The following is a 26691-nucleotide window of genomic DNA, read 5'->3' on the forward strand; positions in this document are numbered from 1 at the left end:
TCCCTAGGGGTCCATGGGTCCCAGGCCCTCAGCTGGCAGAGAAGGACCCCGGTGGTACGAATCACATCCACAGCAGAACTCCTGGTCTTTTCTAGGGTGAAGTTTATCGCCTCACCTGCTTCCTTGAGGATCCTTTAAATACATTAGGATGCCAAACATTTTTGTCTCGGTGTTTCTATCCCCCATCACCTAGCTATCTGCATGTCCGAGCTCTAGTCCCATGCCCAGCTTCTGTTGACTAAGGTGGCCAAGTCCTTGGCCCTGGGTCGTGGATAAATTGCAGTGGACACTAAGTTCCAGCCAGGGCTGGCTTCAGATTCCTTTTCCTCCCCCACCGCATAGACCCAGCACAGTGCTTCTTAAGGTTGGGTGCCCACAGGAATGAAGGCCTTCCTCCCTGGCTATGTCCACTTCCTCAACAGCAGGCCACAGGCTCCACTGAAGGAGTGGGGAAAGGGAAGCTTTGTTTAGCAAACCCCCTTCCGTTCAGTCCCCAGCCCAGTAGCACCCCCCAACCCTCCATTTCCTGTCCTGTGTCACCCTTTCTCCACAGCCAGTACTTTCTGCTTTGACCAGCAGCTCACACTGGGTCTCTGAGAGCAGGTCTCCCTGGGTCCCTCCTCTGTTCTCAAGGTCTCTACCCCTCCTGAGGGGTCAGCTGGGACTGTCCTGGGCTAGCTCCCCTGAGAAGACACACCATCTGCCCACAGACTGGTTTGTGGGTGCCAGCCCCGCTTTGGAAGCCCAGGCCTAGCCCTCTTCTCTCAGGCAGCATCTCTGCCCAGTGCTGCCCCCTAGGCTCTCTGTTCCCATCTGCAGGACATTTGTTTGCAAGGAACACACAGGCTATTCAAGAAAGGTGTTTGGGTGAAGGTTTCATCCCTGACTCCCGAGGCTCTGCACTCCTCACGGCACCGTTAGTGGGAAGATGTTCACAGGGACAGAGTGAATGGCTTCCTTAGAGTGTAAGCGGGCGGTGCTCGGCCTTCAAAGCATGGAGCTGGAACGGAGGCTGATTTCAGAGTGACGTAGACCTGGGCTCTGCCTTACTGCACCACCCTGAGTGAGCCAGATCCGGGTCTGCGTTCTGTGAGCGAAGACTGCCCAGGTGACATGCTTTCTCAGAGTGTCACACTTGGAGGCATATGGTGCCCATGGAGTTTTCTCCATGTTGCAGTTTTTCTTTAGAAAGTCCCAAGACGAGGGGCTTTCCATTGCGGCTGGGCCAGGGCACACGTGGGGACTTTTCTGGCGGATTGACAACTTCTGAAAAAATCCCACAGGTGACTGACGTGGGTCAGTCATGCAAAACCACCGGAGAGTCTGGGAAACATCAGGGCGCTCTCTTTGCCCTTCTACCGGCAGGTATTACTTCCCAGGTGTCCTGCAAAAGCAGGCAGGCATTTCACACGCGTGTGAATGGCTGAGTAAACAAATGGGGTCCTAGGGTGGGGGCTCCGCCCAGAAAGCTTCCCACTGCCCCAGTCACGCTAACCCTTTGGGGGCCCACCAGGTGGTGAAGTGGATGGATCTCAAGGGCCTCCCAGCAGAGCCCGAAGGACCCCAGCCTTTGCTTTCCCCTCAGGGATCCCGTGGCTTCCTTGGTGGCCATCACAGCTTTTCGGCCTTGGGGCCAGAGCGGCTCACTCTGCCGCCCCGGCCCTCACCCCGCAGCTGCGCCCCCATAGCTGTGGCGCTCGGCGTTCTCGCTGCCTCTGCCTCAGCAGCAGTAGGGGAGGCTCCGCAGCTCTGATGATCTTCTCACAGGCAAGCCCAGAGTTCCTTAGGGACAGACGTTGACCTCAGGGCTGTTTTGCCAGCACGTGGCACCTAGTAGGTGCTTAGTAATGGCCGGCTTTTGATGGCCCCTTTCTGAAATAAGTCCCTGTCTTCAAATGGTTCTCGATATATTTTTTGTGTGTCCTCAGAGACAACAGGGAAATGAGTTTCTGGTCCGGTCGGAGCATTTACCCCACTCTATCCCGAGGTTGGCGTCAATTTTTCTTTCCTTTCTTCTTAAAGAAAGTCCCAGGGTATGTGAAGGATGGCTCATCAACCCCAAACACTTAAGTCCTAGAGCCCATTACTCCTGCAGTCTTCATGCAAAGAGATATCAGATACTAAGCCCCAAACTGGCAGAATTCCCGTCACAGGTCAATTAGACCCCCATATGATTCTTTAAAAAATATATATTTATTTATTTTTAGAGAGAGGGGCAGGGAAGGAGAAAGGGAAAGATTGATGTGTGGTTGCCTCTCACGCGCCCCCTACTGGGGATCTGGCCTGTAACCCAGGCACGTGCCCTGACTGGGAATCAACCTGCGACCCTTTGGTTCGCAGGCCCGCGCTCAACCCGCTGAGCCAGCCACACCATCCAGGGCCCCAAGTGATTCTTTAAAAATGAAGCTTTCAGTGTTTTCTAAGCACAAAGTAATGCATACCCAACGTGAAAAATGGAGAAAAAGCAGGTATGCAAAGAGAATGACCCCATCCTCCATAGTCAACCTACCCGGATCGCAGGCACAGCTCCCGCCCACATTTCCGATCGTTTAAAAAAGCAACAAGCCCCGCCTTCATCGGGCACAATCCCCCCCCCCCCCCCCAGCGCCTCCGAGGCCGGTCCTCAGACGGCCCAGGCCCGGGGCAGTGGAATGGTCACGCCTTTGGGGGAAAATGATGGTGTGTGCGCCCAGGCACGCGCGGCAGGCTCGGGGCGAGGCCGGCGGGGGGCCGCCAGGGGGCAGCCGTGCGCCACGGGTTCCTACGCGACCGGCGCGCGCCACGCGCCGTCCTCATGGCTGCTCTGCTGTCCTGAGAGCTGCTCCGCTGTCCTTCTCAGGCCAGATGGGTCCCCTCGTTCCCCAGGAAGGAGGTGGTTGCTCTGGGGCCCGGGAGGGGGCAGCAAAATTGAGCAGAAAGCATGGAGCATTCCCATCTAGCCTCTGTACCCCACATACATAGCCTCCCCCATCACCCACCTCCCCCATCAGAGTTGTACATTTGTTGTAATTGACGAATCTACACCCACGCAGCATTGTCACCCAAAACCCATCATTTACACTCGGGTGCACTTTTGCTGTTGTGCATTCTATGGATTTGGACAAATGTATAATGACATGTATCCACTATGTCATTTAGCAGTTTCTAAACTACTCTGTATGGTACTGAGTCGTGAAAATCCTAAGTGGTCAATTCCCTCTAACACTCACCCAGTCCTTCAGTAAAGAAAGTTGTGCATATGCACACACACACGCATCCTGACACTCCGAAGCGGTGACTGAAGGGAGGAGGGTGAGAGCGGCATGGTGAAGAAGAAATAAGCAAGCCTGTTGAGAAAATGCTGTTTGTTCTTTCAGGTGTTAAAAGTGAGAAGTGTCAGGGAAGAGGCCCAGCGATAAGAAACTGCTTTCAATTGGACAACCCCAGAGGGTTTCATGACCCGAAGCCTGGGCTTGCCCGCAACAAGCTGGTTGGTCGCAGCGGTGCCTGCCAAGGGCTGAGGCGCCCCGCAGGCGCTGAGCGGGGGAGCCAGCCCTGCCGATCTCATTTATCTCCAACAACAGAGAAAGTGGGCGCTGTGCTGCAGATGAGAAAAGTCAGACTCAGAGAGCGAGGCATTTGCCCACGGGGACATGGGCAATGGCAGATCTGGGACAAAACCCGTGTGTCCTGCTCCAGGGCCTTTCCCAGCCATTCCTGGCATGTACCGCGGGCGGCGGGCAGCAAGCACAGGCCTGCCTGGGAGCACCTGAGGGGAGAAGACCAGGCAGGGGCCCTGTTCTTCCTCAGCCCTGGAGGGTTTCCTCTCCGGGCCTAAGGAGGGCCTGCTGGCACCCTGAGCTCTGTTGGTCATGATTCATCCCTGCTTTCTCCAGCTCCCTGACCCTCCCCAGCCTGGCCCTGTTTCTGCAAGTGCCTAGGAAAGGGACGGCCTTCTCCCCGGGAGTCTCCTGTGGGTCTCTGGCTGGAGGCCTGGATGAGAGCGGTGAGGAGGAGCAGGCCAACCAACAAGCAGGGGCCTGTTTCCTGACTGGTTTGACCCTGGCTGTCCCTGTGGAGGCCCCAGCAAACAGAGCAAGGTCATCCAGGGCGAAATTCCAGCCTGAGGCCTGAGCAGTTACTTCAGTTTTCCCGATAAGGCTCAAGAAGGGACATAGAGTGTCCTCCCCACACCCCCCCCCCCCCTGTCAACACCTCCACTCTTGGGAAGCCTCCGCTGCAGACAGCCTGCCTGGAGAAGAGACAAAGATAGACCCAGGACAGATAAGGAGACAGGCCGCCAGGGAGAGATAGGGCAAGGAACCCAGGGGGAGAAAATGGGGGGGGATGAGGAGGGGCCCAGGCAGTGGGTCTGGAGCCTGGAGGTCAGAAACGGTCCTGGGACTGTGCTTGCTAAGGCCACAACCGGGTGGGGACGTTGGACACAGAGGCAGCCATGGCAGAAACAGAAGGGCTTTTTGGCGTGGGAGAGGTTGTGCCGGCAGCTCAGTGCCTCTGGGCCTGGTTCCTGACATGTGCAGCCTGGGACTGGTGGGCGAGCTGACGTCTCCTGGAGGCCTGGCCAGCAGGGTTGAGTGGCGGGGCCCTATCCCTGTGGTGGAGGGGCAGGCAGGGGGGCCCCAGGGACAAATGCAGCTGGGCCCATGCTGCTAAGCCTCTCCTGCTTACCAGAGGCTCCTGGCTCAGGGCTTGCCCTCCCCCAGAGCACTGGGATACAATGTTTGCACCCAACACTGGCTGTTTGGCTTGGCAAGTGAGCGAGGCCATAAAGTCACAGCTGGCCTGTGGGCGCCTAGTCACCGTATGCCATTGAGTCAGTCACAGCCCCATTCCCCACCCTCTGCTTGTGCTTGCGCACCTAGAAACATCCACACAGGTACATACAGACGCTGTGTGCAGCTGAGTCATAGCTGCCTCCCCAGAGAGCACGTGCCTGCATGCACACACACACACACACACACACACCTGATTCTGAGTCACCAGCACCATCCAGCCCTAGGGGAGGGCACCGAGGGTTTGTGCTGCCATTTGTTTTTAGACCCAGATTCCTATATCTGTACATAGACATGCTCACTGTACATCCTGCTGTGCCTGGTACATCACACAAGGGGATCCATAGGTATTTGTGGAATGAGTAAATACATGAGCAAACAAGTGAAAATATGAGCAACGCCCACACTGCTTGGATACTAGGTGAAATCGTTGGGGCAGCGCTGCAGGGTGGGTCCCGAGTCTGTGTCTGTAGGGAGTTGTCCTGCTCCAAATATAGCCTCCGTGGGCAGGCGGGGAGCCAGGGCTGCCTCCCAGACCCTGACTTCACTGGGCTGGAGGCCCAGCCTCTGAGGAGCTGGAGGAAATTAACAGAGGAGAGGCTGCAGTGTCCTGCAGCCAGAGCTGGGCTGCGAGAGTGGAGCTGGTGGGTGACTGTGTACTCTGGAAATGGCACTTGCTCAGGGACTTGAGCTGTTGGACAAGGGACTCTACAGATGTCTCCAGAAAGAACTGGTTCTGGGCTGGGCTTCCTGGGAACTCCTTGTCCTGGATGTCCGGTCAAATGTATAGGAGGGGCAGCCCTGTGGACAGCTGGGGCAAGCACAGCACCTGGGCCCACCCGGGGAATAGTTCTGCTCTGGGGCTGCTCCCCTGCAGGCTCCTAGAAACTTCCTTTCTTGGGCTGCAATGCCTCTGCCCTATTTCATCATCTGGAATATCGCAATACTGGCCCAACTGGTCTCTTGCTTTTAGGCTCCCCTCCCCATCCATCTTACTCATAGCTGCCTGTGTTACTTTTCTACAATACAGACATGATTATGGACATTTCTGCTCAAGGCCCGTCCATAGCTCCCCGTGGTTCAGTTGTAGAGTTGGATTGCCTCAGCCAGCTGCTCAGGCCCCTCATCACCTGCCCCCCCCGCCAGGTGTGTCCCAAAGGGCTGCTGTCGGGGGGGACAGCTGTTTGGTTTTATGCTGAGGAGTAGATGGGTGGACTCTAGGCTGATGGGTGCTTAAGGGTCGAAGGGACCCGTGAACTGTTTGCTTTGTAGACAGACAGTGAGGTGTCTCGGTGGTTGGGAGGTGGGGTGTAGGGTGGCGATCTGGGTGGGTGGGTGGTTGCAAATCAAGGCTATTCCGGCTTCGAGGAACAAAAACCCGAGTGTCATCAGGAAAGAGGCTGTGGATGGTTGTGGGGACGCCTCCTGGCAGACCTCGCTGGTGTCAGGCTGTGAGGACTGCAGCCGCCGGTCTCACCTGAGCCCAGTCCCTGGCAGCCCTGCCTGCGGCTCGCTCTTTCCCTCTCTCCGCTGGCTGAGCTGTCGCCCTCACTGCCCAGCAGCTGCCCTCTCGGTCCCTCCGGCTCCTCCCTTCCCCAGGTTTTTATTAGGTGTGGATTTACACGCCCGTCTGCACCTTGACAGTGCTTCCGTGTGCTGGAAAGTAGACTGCAGACAAAACAAAGTCACCACCTCCGTAAAGCACAGTTTCTAAAGGGGAGAGACAGTTCTATACTTCTATACGTGTGTGCGGGGGCGCGTGGAGCGGGCGGGCGCTACCGGGGTCAGGGAGCTCAGGGAGGGCGCCTCTGGTCAGGTAATATCCGTGGAGATCTGAAGAAAGCGAGGGGTGAGCCCTGGAGGGAGCTGGGGCAGGAGTGTTCTGGGAAGTGTGGTGGTGAGGCTGACACAGGGTGAAGGTGGGGCTTAACTTCTGCTCGGAGAAGGACAGGAAGGCCCTGGAGGGAGCTCCGTGGGGAGGTGCCACGGGTCACAACTGCCCCTCGGGCTGCTGTGCTGAGAACAGACAAGAGGGGCTGGGGTAGCAGCAGGGAGACCACTGAGGAGGCTCCTGCAGGAACCCAGGGGGAGATGGCCCTGGGCGGCTTGGGCCAGGGTGGCGGTGGCGAAGGTGGTGGCAAGCGGTCCAGCTCAGGCTGTGTTTTGAAGGTGGGCTTATTGGAGTTTGCTAATGGATGGGCTATGGGTGTGAGAGAAAGCAACATTCTGTGGAGGACGACTCTAAGGCTTCTGGCCAGGGCAGCTGTGATGACGGAGTCCCATTTCTGAAGAAGAGAAGCAAGTTTTCTACTGTGGCGGTGAGGGGGTGCAGGGAGAGGGGTCTCGTTTAGTCACGTCCCGGTCGCGATGCCCACTCGGGCTCAGGCGGCCATGAGAAGAGGCAGCTGGATCGATGAGTCTGGGCTGGAGGACGGAGGTATGAGCTGCATTCCAGTGCAGGACTTCTCGCCACCTAGACGGCATTTAAAGCCACGAAGACCCCAGGCTCGCCTGAGGAGAAGGAAATGGAGAATCGGTTTGGGGAGTGGCTCCTGGGTGGGGTGACTCAACTCCTTGTTAGAATTTTGGGGGAGTAACCACCACAAGAGAGCTGGCCCGGGAGGTCGGGGAAAACCGGGAGATGACGGAGCAAAGAAAGTGCGAGGCCCAGGTGGCCAGTGCTCCAGGAGGGTGAGGCAAGGACAGGGGACAGGTGGAGTGGGTGACCCCCCAGTCCCACCCCCCCCAGAGGCAGCTTTGCATTCACCCCGGTTAATGAATGAGGACTTACAGCAGGGACACGGGCTTGCCCGGCGGCGCCCACATCGCCTGAGCGGCACAGTAGCTCCGGGTCCCAGCTCTTCCGAGGCAGCCAGCAGGCTTGATGGAAAAGCTCACGGAAAACTCGGAGGAACGGGAGCTTCCCATCATCCAGGACGGAGTCTGGAGCTTGAGGCCACCTGACTCCCCAACAAAACGGAACATCCGTTGTCTGAGAAAGAGGCTGTGCCCGACTGGCCAAGTCTGTCCCCCGATACAGATGGCCACTTTGGGGCAGGGTCCTATGCTACTCAAGTTATGAGTTTCGTGTGTGGGTGGGTGTGTATTGCGCACAAGCCTGTATACATTTATGGCAGCGGTGTCCCCGAATCAGCTTGAAGTTTGTTAAACGCAGCATGCTGGACCCGCCCGAGAGTTTCTGATTCAGTGATGGGTGGGGCCTGAGGCTTTGCATTTCTCACGAGTTTTCAGATGAGGCTCCTGGCCCAGGGGCTACCCTCTGAGACCACCGCCCTCTGGTCTGCCTGGGACTGTCCTGCGCTGGCAGTGCCTGGTGGTAGTGCCAGGCCTGACTGAAGGGATCGGGGTGTCATCAGCAGGTTGAAGGCTTCCTGTCACTGACAACGAGCCTTATGCCACGATAGGCCGAGGGGCCCAGGGCTCTTCTCCCGGAGATGTGTAAATACCCCTGTCATGCCCACCCCTGCCTGTGCAGCTGTCTCCAATCCCTGCTCTCCGCAACGAGTGTTAAGTAGGGCCCATAAGCTGCATGCACTTGGCCATTGAAGGGGCTGTGCTCTGACTGTGGGGCACGCAGGGCCACCATGGGCAGCACCCCAGCCAGCCAAGTGCATGGGGTCAGAGGTGCCCTCTGAGCCTCCTCGAACCCACTGCACCTCAGAAGCTGACCTGAGACCTGCTTCCTCAACCTCAGTATCCAACAGAAGTTTCTCCTCTCAGGACAGGGCAGGTGGGGTGACTTAGGCTGTCCCTGTGCCTGCGAGGAGCAGCGTGACAGAGCAGGCTGTGAAGATGTCACTGGGCCAGGAGGTCAGGGTCAGCCGCTGCCTCCAGCTCAGCTCTGCCTTGGGGAGGGGGCTCCGCAAGCCCCCTGGTGGCTGGAACCCATTTTTCTGTTGTCACCCTTGCTTTCGGAGGTACTGTCCCGAGACTCTGCCTCAGTGACATATAAACGTGCTAGTCTCATTTGCCTTAAAAAAAGTGTCCAAACAAGAATCTTCTCTTTGACACCTCACCCAGGTCAGCTGCTGCCCCAGCCCTCCCGTTCACAGTGTGACCCCTCCTGGGAGTTGCCGGACACACCCTGTTCCCTCACCTCTCAGCACCTGCCGCCCACTGCAGCTGGGTCTCTGTGCCCCTCGCTCCACCAAAATGTGTCCCCTGCAGTCACTAAGGCCTAAGTAACCTTTCTGTCTTCCTCCTCCGAGTTTTCCAGGAGATCCCCGCACTCCCGACTGCTCCTGGCTCCTAGAAACGCCCTTCTGCGCGTCGTGTGTGGCCCAGCATTCTTCTGGTTCTTTCCGCAGCTCCGGCTCTGCCTCCAGGTTCTCCCGCTGGTCCCCTCTCGCTGGCTGTGGGCAGCAGTGTCCTGCAGACACAGCCTGTCTGCTCTCCACACCTTACTCTCTCTTGCCTGGGCGATTTTCTCCCCATCTCAGCTTGGATGGCCATCTCTATTTTCCTGTCCCCAGACGTGCCTCTGCAGCTCACTCCTCTCTGGATGCCCAGTTGTTCTCTGGGACACCCGGAAGGCGCCTCGAGCTCTGTGGGTCCAAGGCTGAACTTACGATCCTTCCCCCTCCCACCACAGCCCTGGTTGGCCCTTGGTGCCCACTGTCTCAGCTGCTAGCCCTCCACCCGGCGACTGCAACTCCCAGGGGCCTTCGGTGCCTCTGCCCCTCAGCCTCATGGCCAGACTACCTCCAGTTTCTCTCCATCGCGTTTCCTCAGGAGCTTTCTCACGTCCCCACTGTCCCTCCCTAGTCCAAGCTGCCGTCGCTCTCCCCAGGACCACAGTGGCCTGCTAAGGGCTCTCCCACACCCTCCCTGGGGTGCCTCCAGCCCCTTTTCCATCTGCAGCCGCCGTGCACCTGGGTTCTGCCTCTTGGCTCAGAGACGGGGAGACAGCTCTCCTGGAAGGCCTGCTGGGGGTCACAGCAGGGGCCGGAGGCCAGGCGCCCTGATTCCAGGGCAGGAAGGCCAAGCCGCATGCAGGCTGGAAGCCCGGTAGACACAGAGCACAGCCAGGCCTCCTCCGGAACGGACGGGAGGCTCTGCAATGTGCGGTGTCGGGTTTCGGAAAACACAGGGTCAGGGTCAGCGGAGCAGCTGGTAGTGGGGAAGGCCAGGCCCCGCTAATTTCCTGTCAGAGGGGCCCAGAGGCCCCAGCCCCTCTCCGGGCTGGCCACAGGGGAGGAGATGCCGGGAATGGCTCGCATTCCTCTGGCTGGGGCTCCGCGGGACCCCGGGGGGCCTGCGGGAGTGAGGAGGTGGAGCTGCTGAGGCCAGTCAGGGGCTTTCTGCAGCGACCGGGCATCTGCGGTCCAACCCTGAGGCTGGAGTGGGTCCCGGGCCCACCGCGGTGGCTGACGCTTCAGGGTAAACGAGCCCAGCCTCACGTTTCCGACGCGGAGACAGAGGCTCAGACGGGACCGGACCTCACCAGGGCCGTGGAGCGTCCCGGCTCCCCGTCCTGAACTCTCTTCCCGCCAGGCCTGCGTTTCCTGGGAGGCCCTGCGTTGCCAGAGCTGCAACAGTGGGGGTTGAGCCGGGCCGGGCTGGGAGGCAGGAACCTCCCTTCTAGCCCAGAAGACGTGCTTCTTGGCTGGGCTGCGGGGGCGGGGCACGCAGGGAGGGCGTGAGAGCGCTGACCCAGCTGTGGGCACGTCGGTCCCCTCCCTGGATGGCCCTGGCGGCTCGTTCCACCCACGGAGGGAACTCTGTGTCCTGGTCCAGCCCCCAGGAGGGTGAGCCGTGGGGGTAGGCTCCTGGCCTCGAATGGCCCCCTCCGTGACCTGGCCAGGCTGGGTGGGAGTCGGGGGCCAGAGAGGCCCCTGTACTCTCCCCCCTCTGGCACCAAGATCGGCCAGGTTGAGCCCAGGATTCAGTCCCACAAGCCTGGGCCCCAATTCCACTCCACCAGACGCTGCTCTGGGACCCCCACAGGCCCTCTCAGCTCTCCGACGGCGGACTCCTCGCTGCACAGAGCAGAGGGGCTACTCAATTCCTCTCTCTCCATCAAGTCGTACGGTGGGTCTGTGGCTTTGGCAGGGGGTCTCCTGCCTGACAGCGTGGGACACAAGCCACCCAGAGCCAGGGAGGGCTGCCCACACTCCTCCCCGGGCCGCTGGGGGCCTGCTCCCGGAGCCCGGCAGGGCCTCTGCTGCCTGCCTGGCCGCCCTTCCCCCACTCCCGGCACTGACTCTGAGCCTGAGGCTCTTTGCAGGGGCCCCACGCACCCACCTGACTGCCTGACGGCCCTTACTCTTTCCCCACCCTCTGCCCTCTCTAGGGAGGCCCCAACCCTGCCGACGCCGCCCTGGCTGTGTCTCCGAAGCTTCCGCCGCTGCCTTCCCCAGGGCAAGGCGGTATCTGGTCCCAACCACCGCAATGGCCCCTACGGCCCTTCCCGCTTCCCAGCGCCCTGCGCTGTCTTCACCAGGGAGATGTTTCTAAACACACATCGCAACCTGGGTTCACTTCCTTTCTTTTTTAAATTAAATTTGTTGATGTGACATAGGTTTAATAAAAGTAATGTCCTTTCTTGCCCTCTACCACCTCCCCTTTGCCCGCCAGCTCCGTCCTGTTCTAAGACTCGGCATAGGCGTCCTTTCCTCAGGGAAGCCGTCTCTCTCGTCCCCAGGGCTGGCCTAGCATCTCCTCCCTCCTTCCTACAGCCCTCAGCAGCCCCCGCCCTGTCACAGCTCTGGCTGCACTGGATTTCACACCTTGCAGGTCTGGATAGAGGCGTGTTTTACTTGGAGACCAAAGTAGCCAGGGTAGGCGTCGGTAGGCAAGCAGAGAAATGAATGGCGACGTGCACAGAAAGGCGGCCTGCCCAGGCCCAGCCGGCTCCACCCGCAGCTGGAGACGTGCGGGGCGCACCTGCTGGGTCCAGGCTGACTCTGGCCGCTGGCTCGCCTCCGGAGGCCCTGGGCAGAGACCACCTGCCTTCCTTCCAGCTGTCTCCCCCCCTGGGGGCCACCTGCTGACCTCGGCTGCCCTCCGGGAATGTAGATGTTGAGAGAGGTCTCCAGAGACCTCGGCGGGGGAGGTGGGGAACGGCAGAATGCAGACAATGGTGGGCTGTGTCCCACCCAGTCTGCCTGTCTGCGGGCCTGTGTCCAGAGGGCGTGGAAGGGTGTGCTCGAGTGACCCGGCGTGCCCTCGTCCGTTGTCTGTGTGTCAGGACTGTGTGTGCACGTGTGTGAGTGTCTCCCCCAGGGCCCCACTCGGCCTGAGCCCACACCCTCTACGGCACCGCTGCTCTCCACCTCTCTGCTCCCGACTCCCCCTGCCCAGACCAGCCCCGCCCCTGCCGCGGCCCGTGCTGGGCTCCGTTCCCATACCCCTCTGTCACTGCGTCTCTGCAGCCCGTCCGTGCGATGCTGTACCAGTGCCCGGTTGCTGCTGTACAAATCACTACACAATTAGTGGCTTAAACCGACACAGATTTATTATCTTAGAGTTCTGGAGGTCAGAAGTTCAACAAGCGTCTCACTGGGCTGTGTCCATTTCTGGAGGCTCCGAGGAGAATCTGTTTTCTCGCCTTTTCCAGTTTCCGGAGGCTGCCCGCACTCCTTGGCGCAGGGCCCCCATCCGTCTCTCTGGCCAGCGACGGCTGGTCCAGTCTTTCTCATACCACGCGGCTCTGACACTCGCTTCTGCCTCCCTCTTCCGCTTCCAAGGACCCTTGTGATGGCACTGGGTGCATCCGGGACAACCTCTTGAGGTCAGCTGATAGGCAGCTTGGATTCCACCTGTGACCTGACTTCTCCTTGGTCAGCATGTCAGCAAGCTCTGGGGGTTAGGACGAGAACATCTTTGGGGGCCGTCTTCATGCCCCCCCCCCCACCAGACGGTGTGCCTTTACTCTCAGCCGTGGGCTCCCTGGGCCTCAGCTGAGTCTCACTCATCCAGAGGCTCCGAGTGCCCAGCCTGCACTGGGTGTTCATCACCTACTTGTTGGATGAATCTGATTCAACCAACACTTTACCGAGAGTCCATTCTGTGCTGGGTTCTCCCACGCCCACCATCGGTGTTCAGTCTCATTTCACGGCAGAGGAAAATGAGGCTCAGAGGAGTGAGGAGCCACCTGAGGCCAGGAAGCTAGTGAGTGACAGAGCCAGCAGCTGCAGTGTCCTGTGACCTCAGGCAGAAAATGCTGGCACCTCGGTTCCTTTGGGTCTGGGGATCCCAAAGACAGAAACCCCTAGAACGCAGGTGTGGGCCCTGGAAACACACCTCTCAGATTACAGGCTGGCCCCCACTGCGGTGCACTGACACCCATCACCGTCCACACTGCATTCGGTTTTGGCACGGATGCGCCACCAGCTTCGACACTTTCTTAGATCTGAACCACAGGGGTCAAACCTACATCCTGGTCTGACGTCTCTCCCAGCTTCCGCCCAGCTGCCTGCCCATCTTTCCTCATAGCTGTTTCCCTCTAAATCTCTTGTACATGGAATCTTGCCTTGGTGTCTACTTCTTCAAGGGCCAGAACCAACATGAGTGGTGAGGAAACTGTCTCACTCAGGACTGTCTGAGATTCAGGACTGTCAGAAGGGAGGGGGCAGACAGATGACATCTGGGCTGAGTGGGGGCCTCGGATAGTCCCTGGAGCGAGGGAGCAGCTCAAATGCTGAATACTTCCCTGGCGAGGACCTGGCAGTGTTGCTAGAGGGGAGCAGTGCCGTGGCAGGGGTGATCATTCTGGCATTTGGCATAGAAGGGGGAACCATGCCCTCAAAAAACCGGCCGGTTACTGCCCGCTCATACTGATGTCCTGCAGAGGGGTGGCTGGGACTGTGGCCACCAACAAGCAGCCTGTGGGGAGTGTGAGCGGCAGCCAGCCGCTGTGGGAGTTTACAAAGGGGCCCTTATCTCTTGCAGTGGGAGCAGATAGCGCTGAGTGGCAGGCTGGAGACGGACTGATGGAGTGGCAGGGCTCCTGATAAGCCTGGACGCTCAGCCAGCAATGAGAAGGTCAAAGGTCAGACCCTGGTGGCGAAAGCCTGGAACCCTGGCACGTGAGACACAGACAGGTGGGGGGATGCCCCTGCAGACTCGGGGCCGCAGCCTCCCGCACCCCCTGAGCTTGCAGAGGTGGCTCACCCTTCCTTGTAGGAGCTACACCTCTGCTGTCCTGAGGTGCACAGAGGCCCCACCCCGCAGGGCGACAGGTGCTCCTGTAGGAGTGGCCCCCATTTCTTCCCCTGACTGCCAAGGACAACGCTGAGGGCTGCATTCCAGAATAACCTGGCTGGGGACATGCTGGGCCTGGAAAGGGAGGTGAGAGACCGTGCCATGAGACAGCAGTCACTGTTGCAGACACTGGCAGCCTGGGTGCGTGGGGGGGCTGGGTTTTGGCAGCACTTGATTAAGGGGCTGGAATGTAAGATTGGACAAGCAAGAATCCACTGACTCAAGGGTACTTTCTTGAGACACACGATTTAAAAAGAAAGATTTTATTTATTTATTTTTAGAGAAAGAAGGGAGGGAGAGAGAGGGAGACAAACATCGGTGGTGAGAATCCACCAGTTGTTTCTCGTACGTGCCTGGAAGGGGGACGAAACCTACAAACCAAGCATGTGCCCTGACTGGGAATCGAACCAGCGCAGCTTTGCTTTGAAGGATGGTGCCTGACCCACTGAGTCAGATTTGATACCCTAGCGAGAACAGCAGGGGACGGGCAGGCTCTGTTGTGGGGCTCTTAGTATCCTGGAAGGAGTAGCCGACACTCAGCCAAATGTTAATACCTGAGTTCTCCTGGGTGATGGCAGAGGAGACATTTAAAAAACTGAGGAAAGTGGGCCCCTGGTTGGATGGGCCAGTGTGGGGCGCTGGCTCACAGGAGGCTGTGAAGATGGTGGACAGAGCATGGTGTCCCTGGGGGCAGGACGGACGGGCAGCCAGCACGGCTCTGCTTCACACCTACAGCCAAAAAGCAGACAGGGAAGAGGAGCTGCAGGAGGCAGGGGCATCAGAAACTCATGGTCCCTGCTCACCCCCCAGACCTGAGCCAGCGCCAGACCTGGAGCCCACTGAAGAGGTGGCCAGGTGTCTAGTGTGTTTTGTAATGATTCCATCAGTATTTTCTCCCCAATGCCACGGCCATTTGTTTGGGTAGTTGTTCACGAGAGAAAGGAGAATAATATGGCACTGGAGGACTAGCAGATGCAAAGTCTGAGTCAACAGTACCATCCGGGGACTCAAGCATCACGGCCACCTTCGAGTAGAGGAGCCCTGTTGGCCATCTGCTTGCCGTGGGCGCTCTGGGTCCGGGAGCCCACCCGCAGTCCCCTGTGCCCGGGCGTTTAATTGGGCAGAACTCATGTGCGTTGACAGTTGCAGTGACCCTCACACTGGGTCCCTGGCTTACTAGGTAGGAGCCAAGATGGCCAAGAGGAAACTTCTGGATCTGCCTTCTCCCTACTCCCCTGCCCTGCCCAAGATAGTAATTAAAAGCAGTGTCTCATCCCAGGGGACATGGCAGAGGTTAATCCCACCAGTCCCAACTTGAAGGGTAAAGGGCTGGCGGTGCCTACAGCTTACTTCTCGTGCCGCCGTCCGACCTCCCCGAGGCCGGCGGCCCTGCGGGAGCCCGAGGGCGGCCTCGGGCGCAGCCCTGCTCACAGCGGCGGAGCCAGACTCGAGTCACTGCTAGAGCAGGTTGAGAAGGCCTTCGGTGTGTGGTCATTTGCCGCGCTTGGCTCCCACGGCTCGGCAGAATCGCGGGCGTGGGAAGTGCCGGTTCCGGGCACAGGGAGAGGTGTAGCGTGGAGCTTATGGCGAGTCCCAGTGGGACAATCACGGAGCAAGTCCGCCATCGGCAACGGTGGACTGATTACACACCTTCTGAGAAACAACCTCTGGCACGTCAGCCAGCTCTGGTGGAGACGGGGCACGTGAGCACGGCACAGCAGCCCGGACGCCTGGAACTGCCCGTGGTGAGCTGGGTCTGTTGGGTGCACCGCGTCAGGGGTCGGGCGGGCCAGCAGCAGCCCCTCTGAGGGGCGGGAGTGCCGCCCCGGGACTGAGCCCGAGTGGGCCTGACGGGCACAGGTCAACTGCAGGGGGACGTAGCCAGAGTCCGTCCTCTGGCTCGTACCTTTGGCCACACACGGGGCCCTGTACAACTGCTAAAGGGAGAGGAAAATGCCGGAGCGCGGTTTGTCGATGGGCTGACGCGCACACGGCGGCTGCAGGACCGAGGTGTGAGGGCGGGGACGTATTCCCAACATGCGGGGCTGTGAGCAGAGCACTTGGTCTTCTGCCTTGTGCTCAAGAAAGTGGCCCGAGGTGGTGAGAAGTAGTCACACTCTTGGGCAGAGGCCAATGGCGTGGCCATTTGGTCGGGGGACTGCAAGGAAAAGACGGGCAGACTGGGGGCAAGGAGGTGTGGGGAGAGGCACGCAGACTGACATGGGAGAAAACACGGAGTGTGAAGATTTTAGGGTCACGTGTTAATGCCCCTTAGAATTCACCCAGCACGGAAGTGGCGGTGAACAGGCAAATGAACAAAATGGCTTGGACAGTCACACTGGGCAGGCCTTGGCACCAGCTATGCAAGAACTGGCACATGGGCACTTGGGTGGAGTGGCCGGAGTGATGGGGGCAGAAGCCACACCAGGACCCACGTGGGCCTGACGGCTCAGGCTCTGCCATGTACCAAGGCCACTCGAGGTCCTGCTGCCTCCGAATGTCCAACCAGCCTGTCAGCGAGAGACCAAAGCCGCGCCCCTGATGTGGCACTGTTCCTCAAGGCCACCAGCTCACCTCCTGGGGGCACATCACCTGCATCAGCCCCTTCCACCCTGGAAGGGCCAGCTGTTCATCTTCACGGGGACAGAGACCTATTGTGGGCCTGAGTGTGCCTTTCCCGACCACGGTGCCTCAGTCAGCGGCACATCCAGGGGCTTCCCCTGATGCAAAAGCACACGGAGTTCCACACAGAGCAGCACAGCGTCTGACCGGGGCGCGCAGGGGCCCTGCAGCCCTAGTTTATGGTTACCGTCCGTGCAGTGTGGATTCCTGTGTCCGGGGCCGGGAGGGGCTGTCAGACCCCGAGTTCACATACCGGCGGCAGGCAGGAATGTGTGGGACCCAGTGACCCACTGGGCACATCCAGGCAGCCCCCCCTGTAATCAGGAAGGTCACACACATGAATCCTGACCTGAGAGGGGTTTGACTGCCAAGCATTTAGACCCCCCTTCCTCCCACTGGAATGAAGGCTGGGGCACACAACCAGGTAGTGCCTTACCTGACCAGCTAGTGCCTTATCTGCTCAGGTTGTGGGGGGTGAGAGAATTCGGAATGGAAGGAGGAGGGGAGGATGCACTGCCAGGGGCTGTAGTTAGGCCTGTGGCCTCCCTCCTTCTTTGTGTCCCTCAGGACCAGCCCAAGGGAAATGGGAGAGGCTGCTCTCTGAACCCGGTGGGCAAACAGACCTGTGTGGCACAAGGGGCAGGTGGGGACCGCCAGGCGAAGGTTTCCCTCAGGCTGCAGGGGCTGTGCCCCAGCACCCGGCCATGTTCTCAGATCTGTTCCTTAGCTCGCGCCAACACCATGCTTCCCGAGGGCTGCTGCCTGCGGAGGGCTGTGCAGCCACGGATGTCCTGGGGAGATTCGGGGCTTCCTGATGGCTTGAGGGCCTCTTCCCCGCCGGCTGACCTTCCTTAGAACTGCACTGCAGTCTCAAGTCTCCCCTGCCCCACTTCCTCCCGTCCCTTTCTCTTCTCACAGGGATGGCATTCCTGTTGACTCCTTCCCACCTGCCCTTGCCCCCCTTCCTAACATTTGTTACTTCCAGTGTGGTCCTGGGACCAGAGCCTCGGCATCACCTGGGGGCTTGTTAGAAATACCGAATGTCTAGCCCCACCCCGACCTGGCCAAATCAGAAGCTTCGTATAGTACGTTATAATCTCAGAAAACACTGATTTAGAGGATTTGGTCTTTTCCAGCAAATCCTTTAAGTCTCCATTTGGAACCTGAGTTTTTGCAAAGGTAAACAGCTGGAATCACACAATTACAGATCACCTGGGTCCTTCATTTTATAGGCCAAAGGCCAGCAAAGGGACTGGTTCAAGGCCATGTAGCGAATTAGAACAGAGCCGGAGCCCAGGTCTCCCTCCCACTGCAGGCTCCCCAGTGAGCAGGTCACTGCTCTAAACCTGCACGGCTTCATCTGGTAGGACTGGAAACAAGGTGCTCACTTTGGCAGCATATGTGGTAAAATTGGAACTATACAGAGAAGATTAGCATGGCTCCTGCACAAGGATGATATGCAAATTCGTGAAGCATTCCATATATTTAAGATCTCACCATTAACAGGAACCTAGTAAACAAAATGATCAGGCAAGCGAAGTATAGCCAAAGACACTGAAATTGAAAACAGGCTGACAGTGACCAGAGGGGAGGGGATAATGGGGGAAAAGGGGAAGGGTTTACAGGAACAAGTATAAAGGACACATAGACAATAACAAGGGAGGGGATGGAAATGGGGGAGGGAGGTGGGGAGGGCTCGAGTGGTGGGAAGGGGTAGGGGGAAGAGGCAGAAGGCTGTACTTGAACAACAATAAAAAAAATTTTAAAATAAAATAAAACAACTTAATGACTAGGAAAAAACTTATTACCTACTTAGTAATTCTTCATACAAAGTATTCTAGAGGCTGGTTGCAATGGCACCTTTCCAATTGAATGGATAAGTCAGAAGATTCACCTTCCTTTTAAAGATGTCCTCTTATTAAATAAAATTTTTTTCAAGTATAAAAGTAACTGGAAATAAGGTGTACTAATAAACAAAAATTGGTCTTTGTCCTGGGTGCCTGGCATGGAGTCCGTAAAACACTTAGAATCTCCTGATGGGAGGGTCTGCTGTTCACCTGGTTTAGCAGACAGAGTGGTGGGGTAGGGCCCCTGCGGAGCTTCCGGATGGGCTGGTCACAGGAAGAGCGAACCTGTGACTAGAGGGTGGGAACTTCCACCTTCTGGGGAGAGGAGGAGGGCTGGTGAGGTCTCCAGCCCGTGGGGTCTGCACCCACTCTGGGGAGTGTGTGTCAAAACTGGATGGACTTGCTGGACACCCAGTGGGTGCTGGAGAGAGTGCTGGTGTGGAAGAAGGACGTGCATTTGGTGTGGGAACTCTCAGCATGAAGAAAACACGCTAGTCCACACGGGGATGTGCGGTAAGTGTAAAAGAAATACTGGATTCTGAGGACTCAGTATGAACAAAGATGTAAAGTATTTCATGAATAATTCTTTGGTAATGATGACATGTCTAAATAATTTTGATATACTGGGTTAAATAAAATATATTGTTGAAAATAAAATGTTATGAAAATAAACACCATCTATTTCCTTTTGCTTTCAAGCCAAGACCCCCCAAGTGCTGGGGCTACGAAGCTCTCCCAGTGCCCCCCCGCCCCCTGCTTCTTTGACAGTTCATACTTCCAGTTGGTGGCCATCCCTGAGGGCATTTCCTAGTTATCAACTTGAGATCTTTCAGAAATTCTTTATAGGATAATGGGGTTACTTAACAACTCTTAAAAGAACTCCTGACAATCTCTAGAAATGCCCATTTCCATTGAGAAGCAAACTGCCATGCCGTTACTAACGGTTCAACTCTAGCTCTGGAGCGGAGCCCACAGGGTGGCGGGCTTGGGCGGGGAGGAGAAAGGGCTTGGACTGGGCGTGGGGGGCGGGCCTTGTGCTGACTCGCGGCCTGGGTCTGCATCTCTCTAGAGCCTGAACTAGGAAAGGCTCTGCCATGGGGTCTACAGGGGAGGGGGCTACAGGGGAGGCGTTGCAGGGTCTGCCCTGGAGCCCAGTCCCCCCACCCCCCCACGACGCTGTGAACAGGGCTCCTGATTGATGTCCGGGACACAGCAGGGGCAGGGGGCAGGTCCCAGGGCCTGGGCCACGGGGGCCCTCCAGACTGAGGAAACCGGAAGGCCTAAGGAGGGGATGTCACTGCCACACCTTGAGCCTCTGTGGCGGACGGGGACCCCTTCTGCCTGACTCAGAGAGAGGCTCCTGGGTATCAAAAGAACCTGCATTCTGTTGGCTGCGTGTCAGCATGGGGCCAAGGTCCCCTTAACTAGAGGAGGCACTGTCCAGAGCTGAGATCACGGGTCCATCCCTTGTGCTGCTTCTCAAGTTCCTGAAGCAGGAAGTTCTGCTGTGAAACGAGAATTCAGTCTCTCCTGCCCGGAATTCTCACGCACTGCCACATGCCACAGGTGGTAGGGCTGTGACCCCAAAGTGGTAAAGGACTCAACCAATTTCACACAGCCCGCGAAAGGCACACGGTGGGTGGGCGGGTGGCCTCAGGCCTTCCCTTAAACTGTGCAGACGTGCTGCTGGGACTGAGAGGCTCCCGCCAGCAGGTCCAGTGTCTAGGGTTCCTTCCCGAGCAAGGGCAGTGACGACATTAACAGACCCGAGGTCTGAGGTCGGCCGTGCGGTGCTTTCCCTTGAACGTTCAGTCCCACGTGTGAATCCCAAATGCTATCTCCGAGTGCTGTGCACTGCGGAATGAACTTTATTTCACTGGAAATGAGGGATGCTTTTTCTTAAGAAATAAATTTAATTCAAGGTGGTTAGTGAATGTAAGGCATGTAACGCCTTTATGAAAGTTAAAAGAATCCAGTTATAAAAGAAGCGCTGTGTACAGTCTCAAATAGCTGAAGGTACAATGGGCTTCATATTTTACATAGTACAAAAATTATTTCATATACAAAGAAAAAATACAAATAATGTGCAAAAACCATTTTCACAGGTGGCATTTATAAAATGAAAATGATAGAAAATCCTTCATTCTTATTATTCCCTCAATTTCTTACATATCACAGTTCTATTTCCTAGTGTTTAGATAAATTTGAAAATCTGACTTATTTTTAACCTACAAAGACAAAGTGGTTTTTTAATTTTTTAAAAGGGAACTGTTTTATTATTGAAATCTTATGACTGACTCAGTTCAGTTAATTTTATATTAAATTATAAGCAGACTGTCTGAAGAACAAGGATATAGAAGTCATATATACATGGCCTTGAAACATTAGTTTGGTATTTAACATATTAACATTCGAAAACAAGCGCCGCGGCCCTGACGGGCTGGCCGGGGGCTGCAGCAGAGACGCCGCCTTCCCGCGAACAAGCAGCACTCCTCAGGCCGAAGGCCGAGCAGACCCGAGGTCATGCAAGTAAAGAAAACCTAAGAGCAGTTCTCACGTTCCTGTGCTGACGTGCCGCTGGGTGCGGCCACAAACGGCTGGCTCTGTCTTTCTAACTTCGCTTCATTAGGAGGTCAGTGCAAGTGTTTGTTTTGTGGGTTAGTGCGTTCAGCTTTCTGCAAGTTATTTCATGTGAGACGCTGTCAGGGAGCAGAGGAGCGCATAAGGACACACAGTTCTGGACCCGCAGGGCACCTTGGCCGAGAGGACCCAGTGTTTTGGGAGCCGTACTTCTCCAAAGTGGCTGGGTCAGGGCTGCCTCGTTCCCTGGACGACCTTTCCGCCACGAGAATCCCGTGTGCCCTGCTGTGCCCGCCACTGAGCTCCAATGCTGCTGTTGTGAACCCCGGCGGCTGGGCGGGGATTATGGAAGAACATCTTGGCAGCACCAGAGAGCTGAGCCTCTCTACGGGCCGGGAAACCTGTTCTGTGCAGAATACAACAACCTTGGAGGGTTTTGATTTTTGCTTGCCAGAAAGCTCTCCAAGGACATTATGACCTGGGGGGAACGGAAAGGCTCTAGCTTTCATGAAGAAGGACGCAAGTAGGTGGCAGCCCATTGGCCTAGGGGGTGGCAGACAGCTGGCTCAGAAAGCACTCTTCTGACCCCGGAGCACTGAGACCCTGTTAGAACCACCTAGTGCAGGACACAGGAAGCGCCTGGTGCTTCTGACCAGACCTGCGAGACACCCACTCAGGCTGAGCAGGCACAGCAACTGCTGAAAGGGGGGACTGGGTGAGAGTGGCCAGGGGACCTCACGCCCTTTCCCCTGTCTGGCAGCCTGAGTCTTTCCTCTCTTTTGCTCGGGTGACTGTGGGCATCAGGCGTCGGAGATACAGCTCTGGATCCGGTCCATCCACTGTTGGGCGCTCTGTCCATCCTGGGCGCAGAAGTTGTACACACGTTTGCTGGTCTTGAGCTACGAAACCAAATGGAGAGACCCAGAGGTGAAGGGTGGGGCTGTTGTGAGGCTGTGGGCAAGCATGCAGGGCTACCCCTGCAACCTGGTTCCCGCACCGCCCCTGAGCCTCTGAGTGTTCTCTCTCCTCTGCTACCGCACTGCCACTGCCTCTGTCTTCACTGTAGTTTTCCAGTCCCCAAAGTTACAGGGGACGATTACCATCCCCACGGCAGGTTAGAATCTGCCGGAAGGTACTGGCAGGAAAGGGAGACATACTAGGACAACCCTGCTTTGCCTATTCCTGGGGCTTTCCTTGACTAGGGAGGGGGGTCGGGATGGGCTGGCACGCCCCGCCTCTCCCACACACGGCAGCAGCACGGTGCAGGTGCCCAGTAAGCTCCCTGTGCGCCTCGGGGAAGCCGGAGACTCATCCAGACCACGGTGAGGTTGGCTTCTGTGCCCCTTTCCATCCTCTTCTCTGGTCTCCCATTGCGGCCACACTGGAAACCCAGAGTTACGGATGCAGCCGCATGGCCCGCACACAGCAGGGCCCTTCCTGTGTGGCCCATAAAATGCCCCCAAGGCCCCTATTAGCTGCTGAAGATGCAGGGCAGACAGACAGTCATCATGTGTGGCTAAGGACAGTTTTTGTAGATGGTCAAGCAAGAAGACCACTGGAAACGAAGAAAGTAGTCTTCCTTCTGCTCCTGACAGTAGGTGGCGAGTGAAGTAACTAATATATAACAAGGAGTTCATTTGCTTTCGTATATGATTGAACACCTTCTGAAGAAGTCCTTTGTGCAAAGCAATGTGCAGCCTTCTGAGACAAATGGAGAGTTGGGAGAGGTCAGGCTGGGGGTCAGAGTGCTGAGTTCAAGTTTTACAGCAATTCTCATAGCCAGGGGGTCTGTGACCCATCTACAGTCACCACCAGTTGCTCTGGGGCCCCACAATTCTTGGAGGGAGATGGATAGTAAGGTCGTGTGCAGACAGCGCCAGAAAAAGACAAGTAAGATCAACTTACATCAAAGAAAGCCTTGTCACTCGTGTGCTTCGGGGCCCCCATGCTGGGGCCAGCAGGCACAACCATTTCCACTTCCGCCAGGTCGATGTGGCCTTTGCAGCTCGTGTCCTCACCTGAGTCGTAGTATCGCAGCTGGAACCACAAGGGCACAGACAGGAGGTGAGAGACACAGAGAGGGGGAGCGGCGGGGCCGGTCACGCTGTGCCTGGGAGCTCTCCCCCGTCGGCCCTGCGTGTGCCGGGAGAACAGACCACACCCGGAAACACTGGCTGCCTCCAGGAAAAAAAATACTAGGTGGCCAGGAGAAAGCTGGAGAAAGGTATTTTTGTGAAATCTGAACAAGTGAATTACATATTAAAAAATAAAATTACATGGCAACCAACAACTGTAAAAACTATATGAGACATATAAAAAGGGGTGAATGCTTAGAATACATACAGAACTCCTAGAAATTGATAAGAAAAAGGTAAAAATCCTGGAAAAAAACTGTCAAAGGATCTCTACAAGCAAGTCACAGGAGAAACACAGACGACCTTCACACGTCGGAAAGCAGGCGTGACCTCACAGTCAGAGGGCAGTGAGCAGGAGGAGCCAACGAGACTTCGGAAGTGAAGGCTTCTCACTTGTGTTAAGAAATATTAAAAATGGCTGATAAAAAATAAATAAATATGGCTGGTAATATCCAGGTTGAAGGCAAGGTACTACACACTCTTACTGGGAATATAATTCGTTAGATTTTTGGAGGGCAGTTTGGCAATAGCAACTGAAATTTAAAATGTTTGTGCGTACTGATACACTCTTCCCACCTCTGGAAAGTATCCCACAGGAACGCCCCCACAGCGTGCAAAGACACATGCACAGAGAGGTTCCCTTCAGCACTGTGTTTAGCAGCTCAAAACTGAGGAGATGTGTCTGCCTTTCAGTGGGGTGCTGGTTAATTACATGGCAGTGCAGCAGTGATAGGGAAAGCTACATAGCTTTTTAAAAATGATAAAGAAGATCCGTATAAACTGGTAGGAAAGTATGTTCAAATGCATTATATAAAAGGTAAGTTGCCAATGAGCATGTAGATACATAATTTCTGAAAAACTGAGTAAGTAGCACAGGACTTGACTGAGCGGTGACTATGTCCAGGACTGTTCTGATTCTTTCGTATGTGACGCATTTAACCTTCCTAGCAACTCAAACTAGATGTACATACGTATCCATCTATACATATATATATGAAAATTATTTCGAGAACTATATACCAAATTATTAATAGCAGTTATCTCAGGGAGTGGGGGGCACAGAGGACTCGGCAGAACAAACAGGCATTACTTTGGGAGTAAGAACCAACAGGAAGACTGGGTTTTGAAATGAAAGAGACCGCTGGTGGAGACGCCGGCTGGCCCACAGTCCGGTTTCACTCTCTTGCGGACGCAGCCGGAACGTGCCAGCTGCCTCGTCCCTGAGGTCTTGGCCTCGGACCTTCCCCGCCTCTCCTGCAGGCGTGGTGTGGGCAGGGCTCACGGAAAAACTGTGTGCCTCTCATGTGAAAGAAGCCCGAAAGGCTGGTCAGGATACAAATATGATTTGATGTAACTGTAAATTACAGGAAAATTATGGCATTCTCCTGAGCTATAGTTAGTGGTTTAATGGGATTTTCTACACCGTGTAGACTCCATGACTTCAGAGACACTGTTGTTTTAAAGTACAGCCCTGTAAGATGGGCTTGTGTGGCGTATTTGAAAACAAATTCTCTACATTCTTCCACAAAGACTCTGTGAGACCTTTGTGGAGCCTTCTGATAGGGGGAAAGGTGGTCCCCACACAGACCCCCCTGGAAGGGCTCTCCAGGTACAGGCCTGATGAGAGCCTTGGGGAGAGGTGACAGCTCACCACTCTGAACTGAACAGACCCCCCCAACCCCCTGCCAGGGACGGGTGAGAGCCAGACTGTGCGCCCGTGCCTCAGCAGTGAGGTGCAGCGGGGCTGAGGGTGCAGGGGGGCTCCCTCTCTGCTGGGGTCACTGGAGCCAAGTTTATGATGCTGAGCGTGTGTGGGCTTCTACAGTGAAAGCTAAGAACCTAACAGTGGGCAAAGGGCTTCCTCACGCGGTCCGTGGGGTCCAGTCTAATACTCGTCCCCTGTGAATTCCAGGTGTGGGTGGGCCCACCCAGGCTGGCCTGTTGCGAGGTGCCCTCCCCTGCTGCTGCCATCTTTGAGGAGTAAGACCGCCTTCCTCTGTAACCTGTGCAGTGATGGGCACAGGGGAGGTGCACAATAAAGCCTGCCGAATGCCCTCGGTTGTGAACGGGTGCTTGGTGCTGCGAGGCCAAGGGTGATCTGTACTGTGGGGCGTGGGCACTGCCACCGGCCTCTGCGTGTGTGTGTAGCACGCACCGCGCTGCAAACCTCTGGGTCCCTCCTGGCCTGGGGCCAGGAGCAGGCAGCAGGAGCAAGCTGGGCGTGAAGAAGCAGAGTTCTACTGCTCTTACGCTCTGGGCTCAGCTGTCACTGTCCTGCCCGCACACACGAGGCAGAGTCACTTTGGACCTGGCCTTGGCAGGCTACTGCCCTCGCTCAGGGACGTGGGGGTCCTTGGAGGAGCCCCCAGGCAGCACAGGAGAGGTCTTGGGAAAGCAGTCTGTATATGCGATCCACCGAGTCACACACACAGCAGCCGGGCGCTGAGCTTGGCCCGGAGAGTGGCTCCCGCAGCTGATGGCATTACCTGATGTTTTGTTACATCCAAAACAAACCAGCGGGGCTTCCAGCCTTTCAGCAAAGCCCCTCTTTTGTAAAGAGTTCCTTCAAAAGACCTAGAAGAAATGACAAGAGGGTAGTTCGTTTTGATTTTTCATTTAAAAAAAATTGTAAAGGGATGTCTGTTCTTTTTCTTCATTGAATCTCTATTTCCCTCAAATGATCCAAAAAACCCCCAAACCCAATCAGGGTTCTCCCTGGAAATTCTTCTACTAGACCTTTGGGGACAGACAGGCGCTTTCTGCTGGAATTACTTCCATACCAAACCTGCAGGGTTCCGTGCTCCCAGGGACCAACTTCGGTGCCCCACCGGCACGGCCGCCACCCACGAGAGAAAGAGGAGTCGGCCAACGGGCAGGAGCCTGAAGACTGTGCGAAACCGGCACAGCCGTGGCCTTCCCCGTTTGCGTGAGCAAATTCCTTTCTGCCTGAGCTAGCATGGACTAGAGTTCTGGTGTGTGCCACCGAGAAAGCGCTGAATGACACATAATCCCTCAAAAGACCTGGCAGACATGAGATAATACCAATCAGGACTCAGCCACAAATAACTACAACCCCTTGGCATCATTCTAATTGTAATTTTGGTATTTCCTCTTCAAAGAACCATTACACAGATTTATGACAGAAACAGAGAAAAACTCAAGGCAAATCCATTTCCCGTCTACAGCAGGCTGTGCTGCACTGGCCCAGCCTGTTCCCGGGCTGAGGTGCAGCAGGGGCTGGGTTGGGGGGCGGGGCAGCCCAGCTTGGGTGGGGGGGCGTGGTGCCGCCCACCTGTTCTCGTCGTTCCGGGACGTGTACTGGCTGTACAGTGTGGCTGCTCTCCGGTCCACGCCGTTGGAGGGCGAGATGCTGGCGTTCTGCTCCTCCCCCGCACTGCTGTCGGCCAGGTGCAGCACAGACCTCTTCTGATAGGAAGGCAGGTTGGTAGACACAATCCCCGGGGAGCCCGAAGGGTGTCTCTGCGGCTGAACAAGAACGAACAGGAGCTG

At 56.5% G+C, this 26691-nt stretch overlaps 2 protein-coding genes and 1 non-coding gene across 4 annotated transcripts in view; 2 read left to right on the forward strand and 1 right to left on the reverse strand.

Annotated features, from left to right (window-relative positions):
• The window catches only part of SWAP70 (switching B cell complex subunit SWAP70), an 85325-nt gene extending 69930 nt beyond the window's left edge, over window positions 1–15395 (forward strand). Inside the window, exon 13 of the mRNA XM_036029005.1 lies at window positions 15377–15395. The gene's annotated coding sequence lies outside the window, so the exon portion shown is untranslated. The remainder of the gene's footprint in view (window positions 1–15376) is intronic.
• Window positions 15396–17999: 2604 nt separating this feature from the next.
• LOC114501074 lies at window positions 18000–18106 on the forward strand. The gene has a single exon (XR_003684848.1). It is a non-coding gene; the product is annotated as a U6 spliceosomal RNA (small nuclear RNA).
• Window positions 18107–20356: 2250 nt separating this feature from the next.
• The window catches only part of SBF2 (SET binding factor 2), a 432668-nt gene continuing 426333 nt past the window's right edge, over window positions 20357–26691 (reverse strand). For both annotated transcript variants that reach the window (XM_028514405.2, XM_036029007.1), the window contains 4 exons: window positions 26474–26667; window positions 25668–25755; window positions 22952–23083; window positions 20357–21945 (listed from right to left, as the gene is read on the reverse strand). In XM_028514405.2, the coding sequence (XP_028370206.1) occupies window positions 21847–21945; window positions 22952–23083; window positions 25668–25755; window positions 26474–26667 (513 nt within the window). In that variant the 3' untranslated portion in view covers window positions 20357–21846. The remainder of the gene's footprint in view (window positions 21946–22951; window positions 23084–25667; window positions 25756–26473; window positions 26668–26691) is intronic.

The sequence above is a fragment of the Phyllostomus discolor genome, chromosome 6, assembly GCF_004126475.2.
Source record: "Phyllostomus discolor isolate MPI-MPIP mPhyDis1 chromosome 6, mPhyDis1.pri.v3, whole genome shotgun sequence".
NCBI classification, from domain to species: domain Eukaryota; kingdom Metazoa; phylum Chordata; class Mammalia; order Chiroptera; family Phyllostomidae; genus Phyllostomus; species Phyllostomus discolor.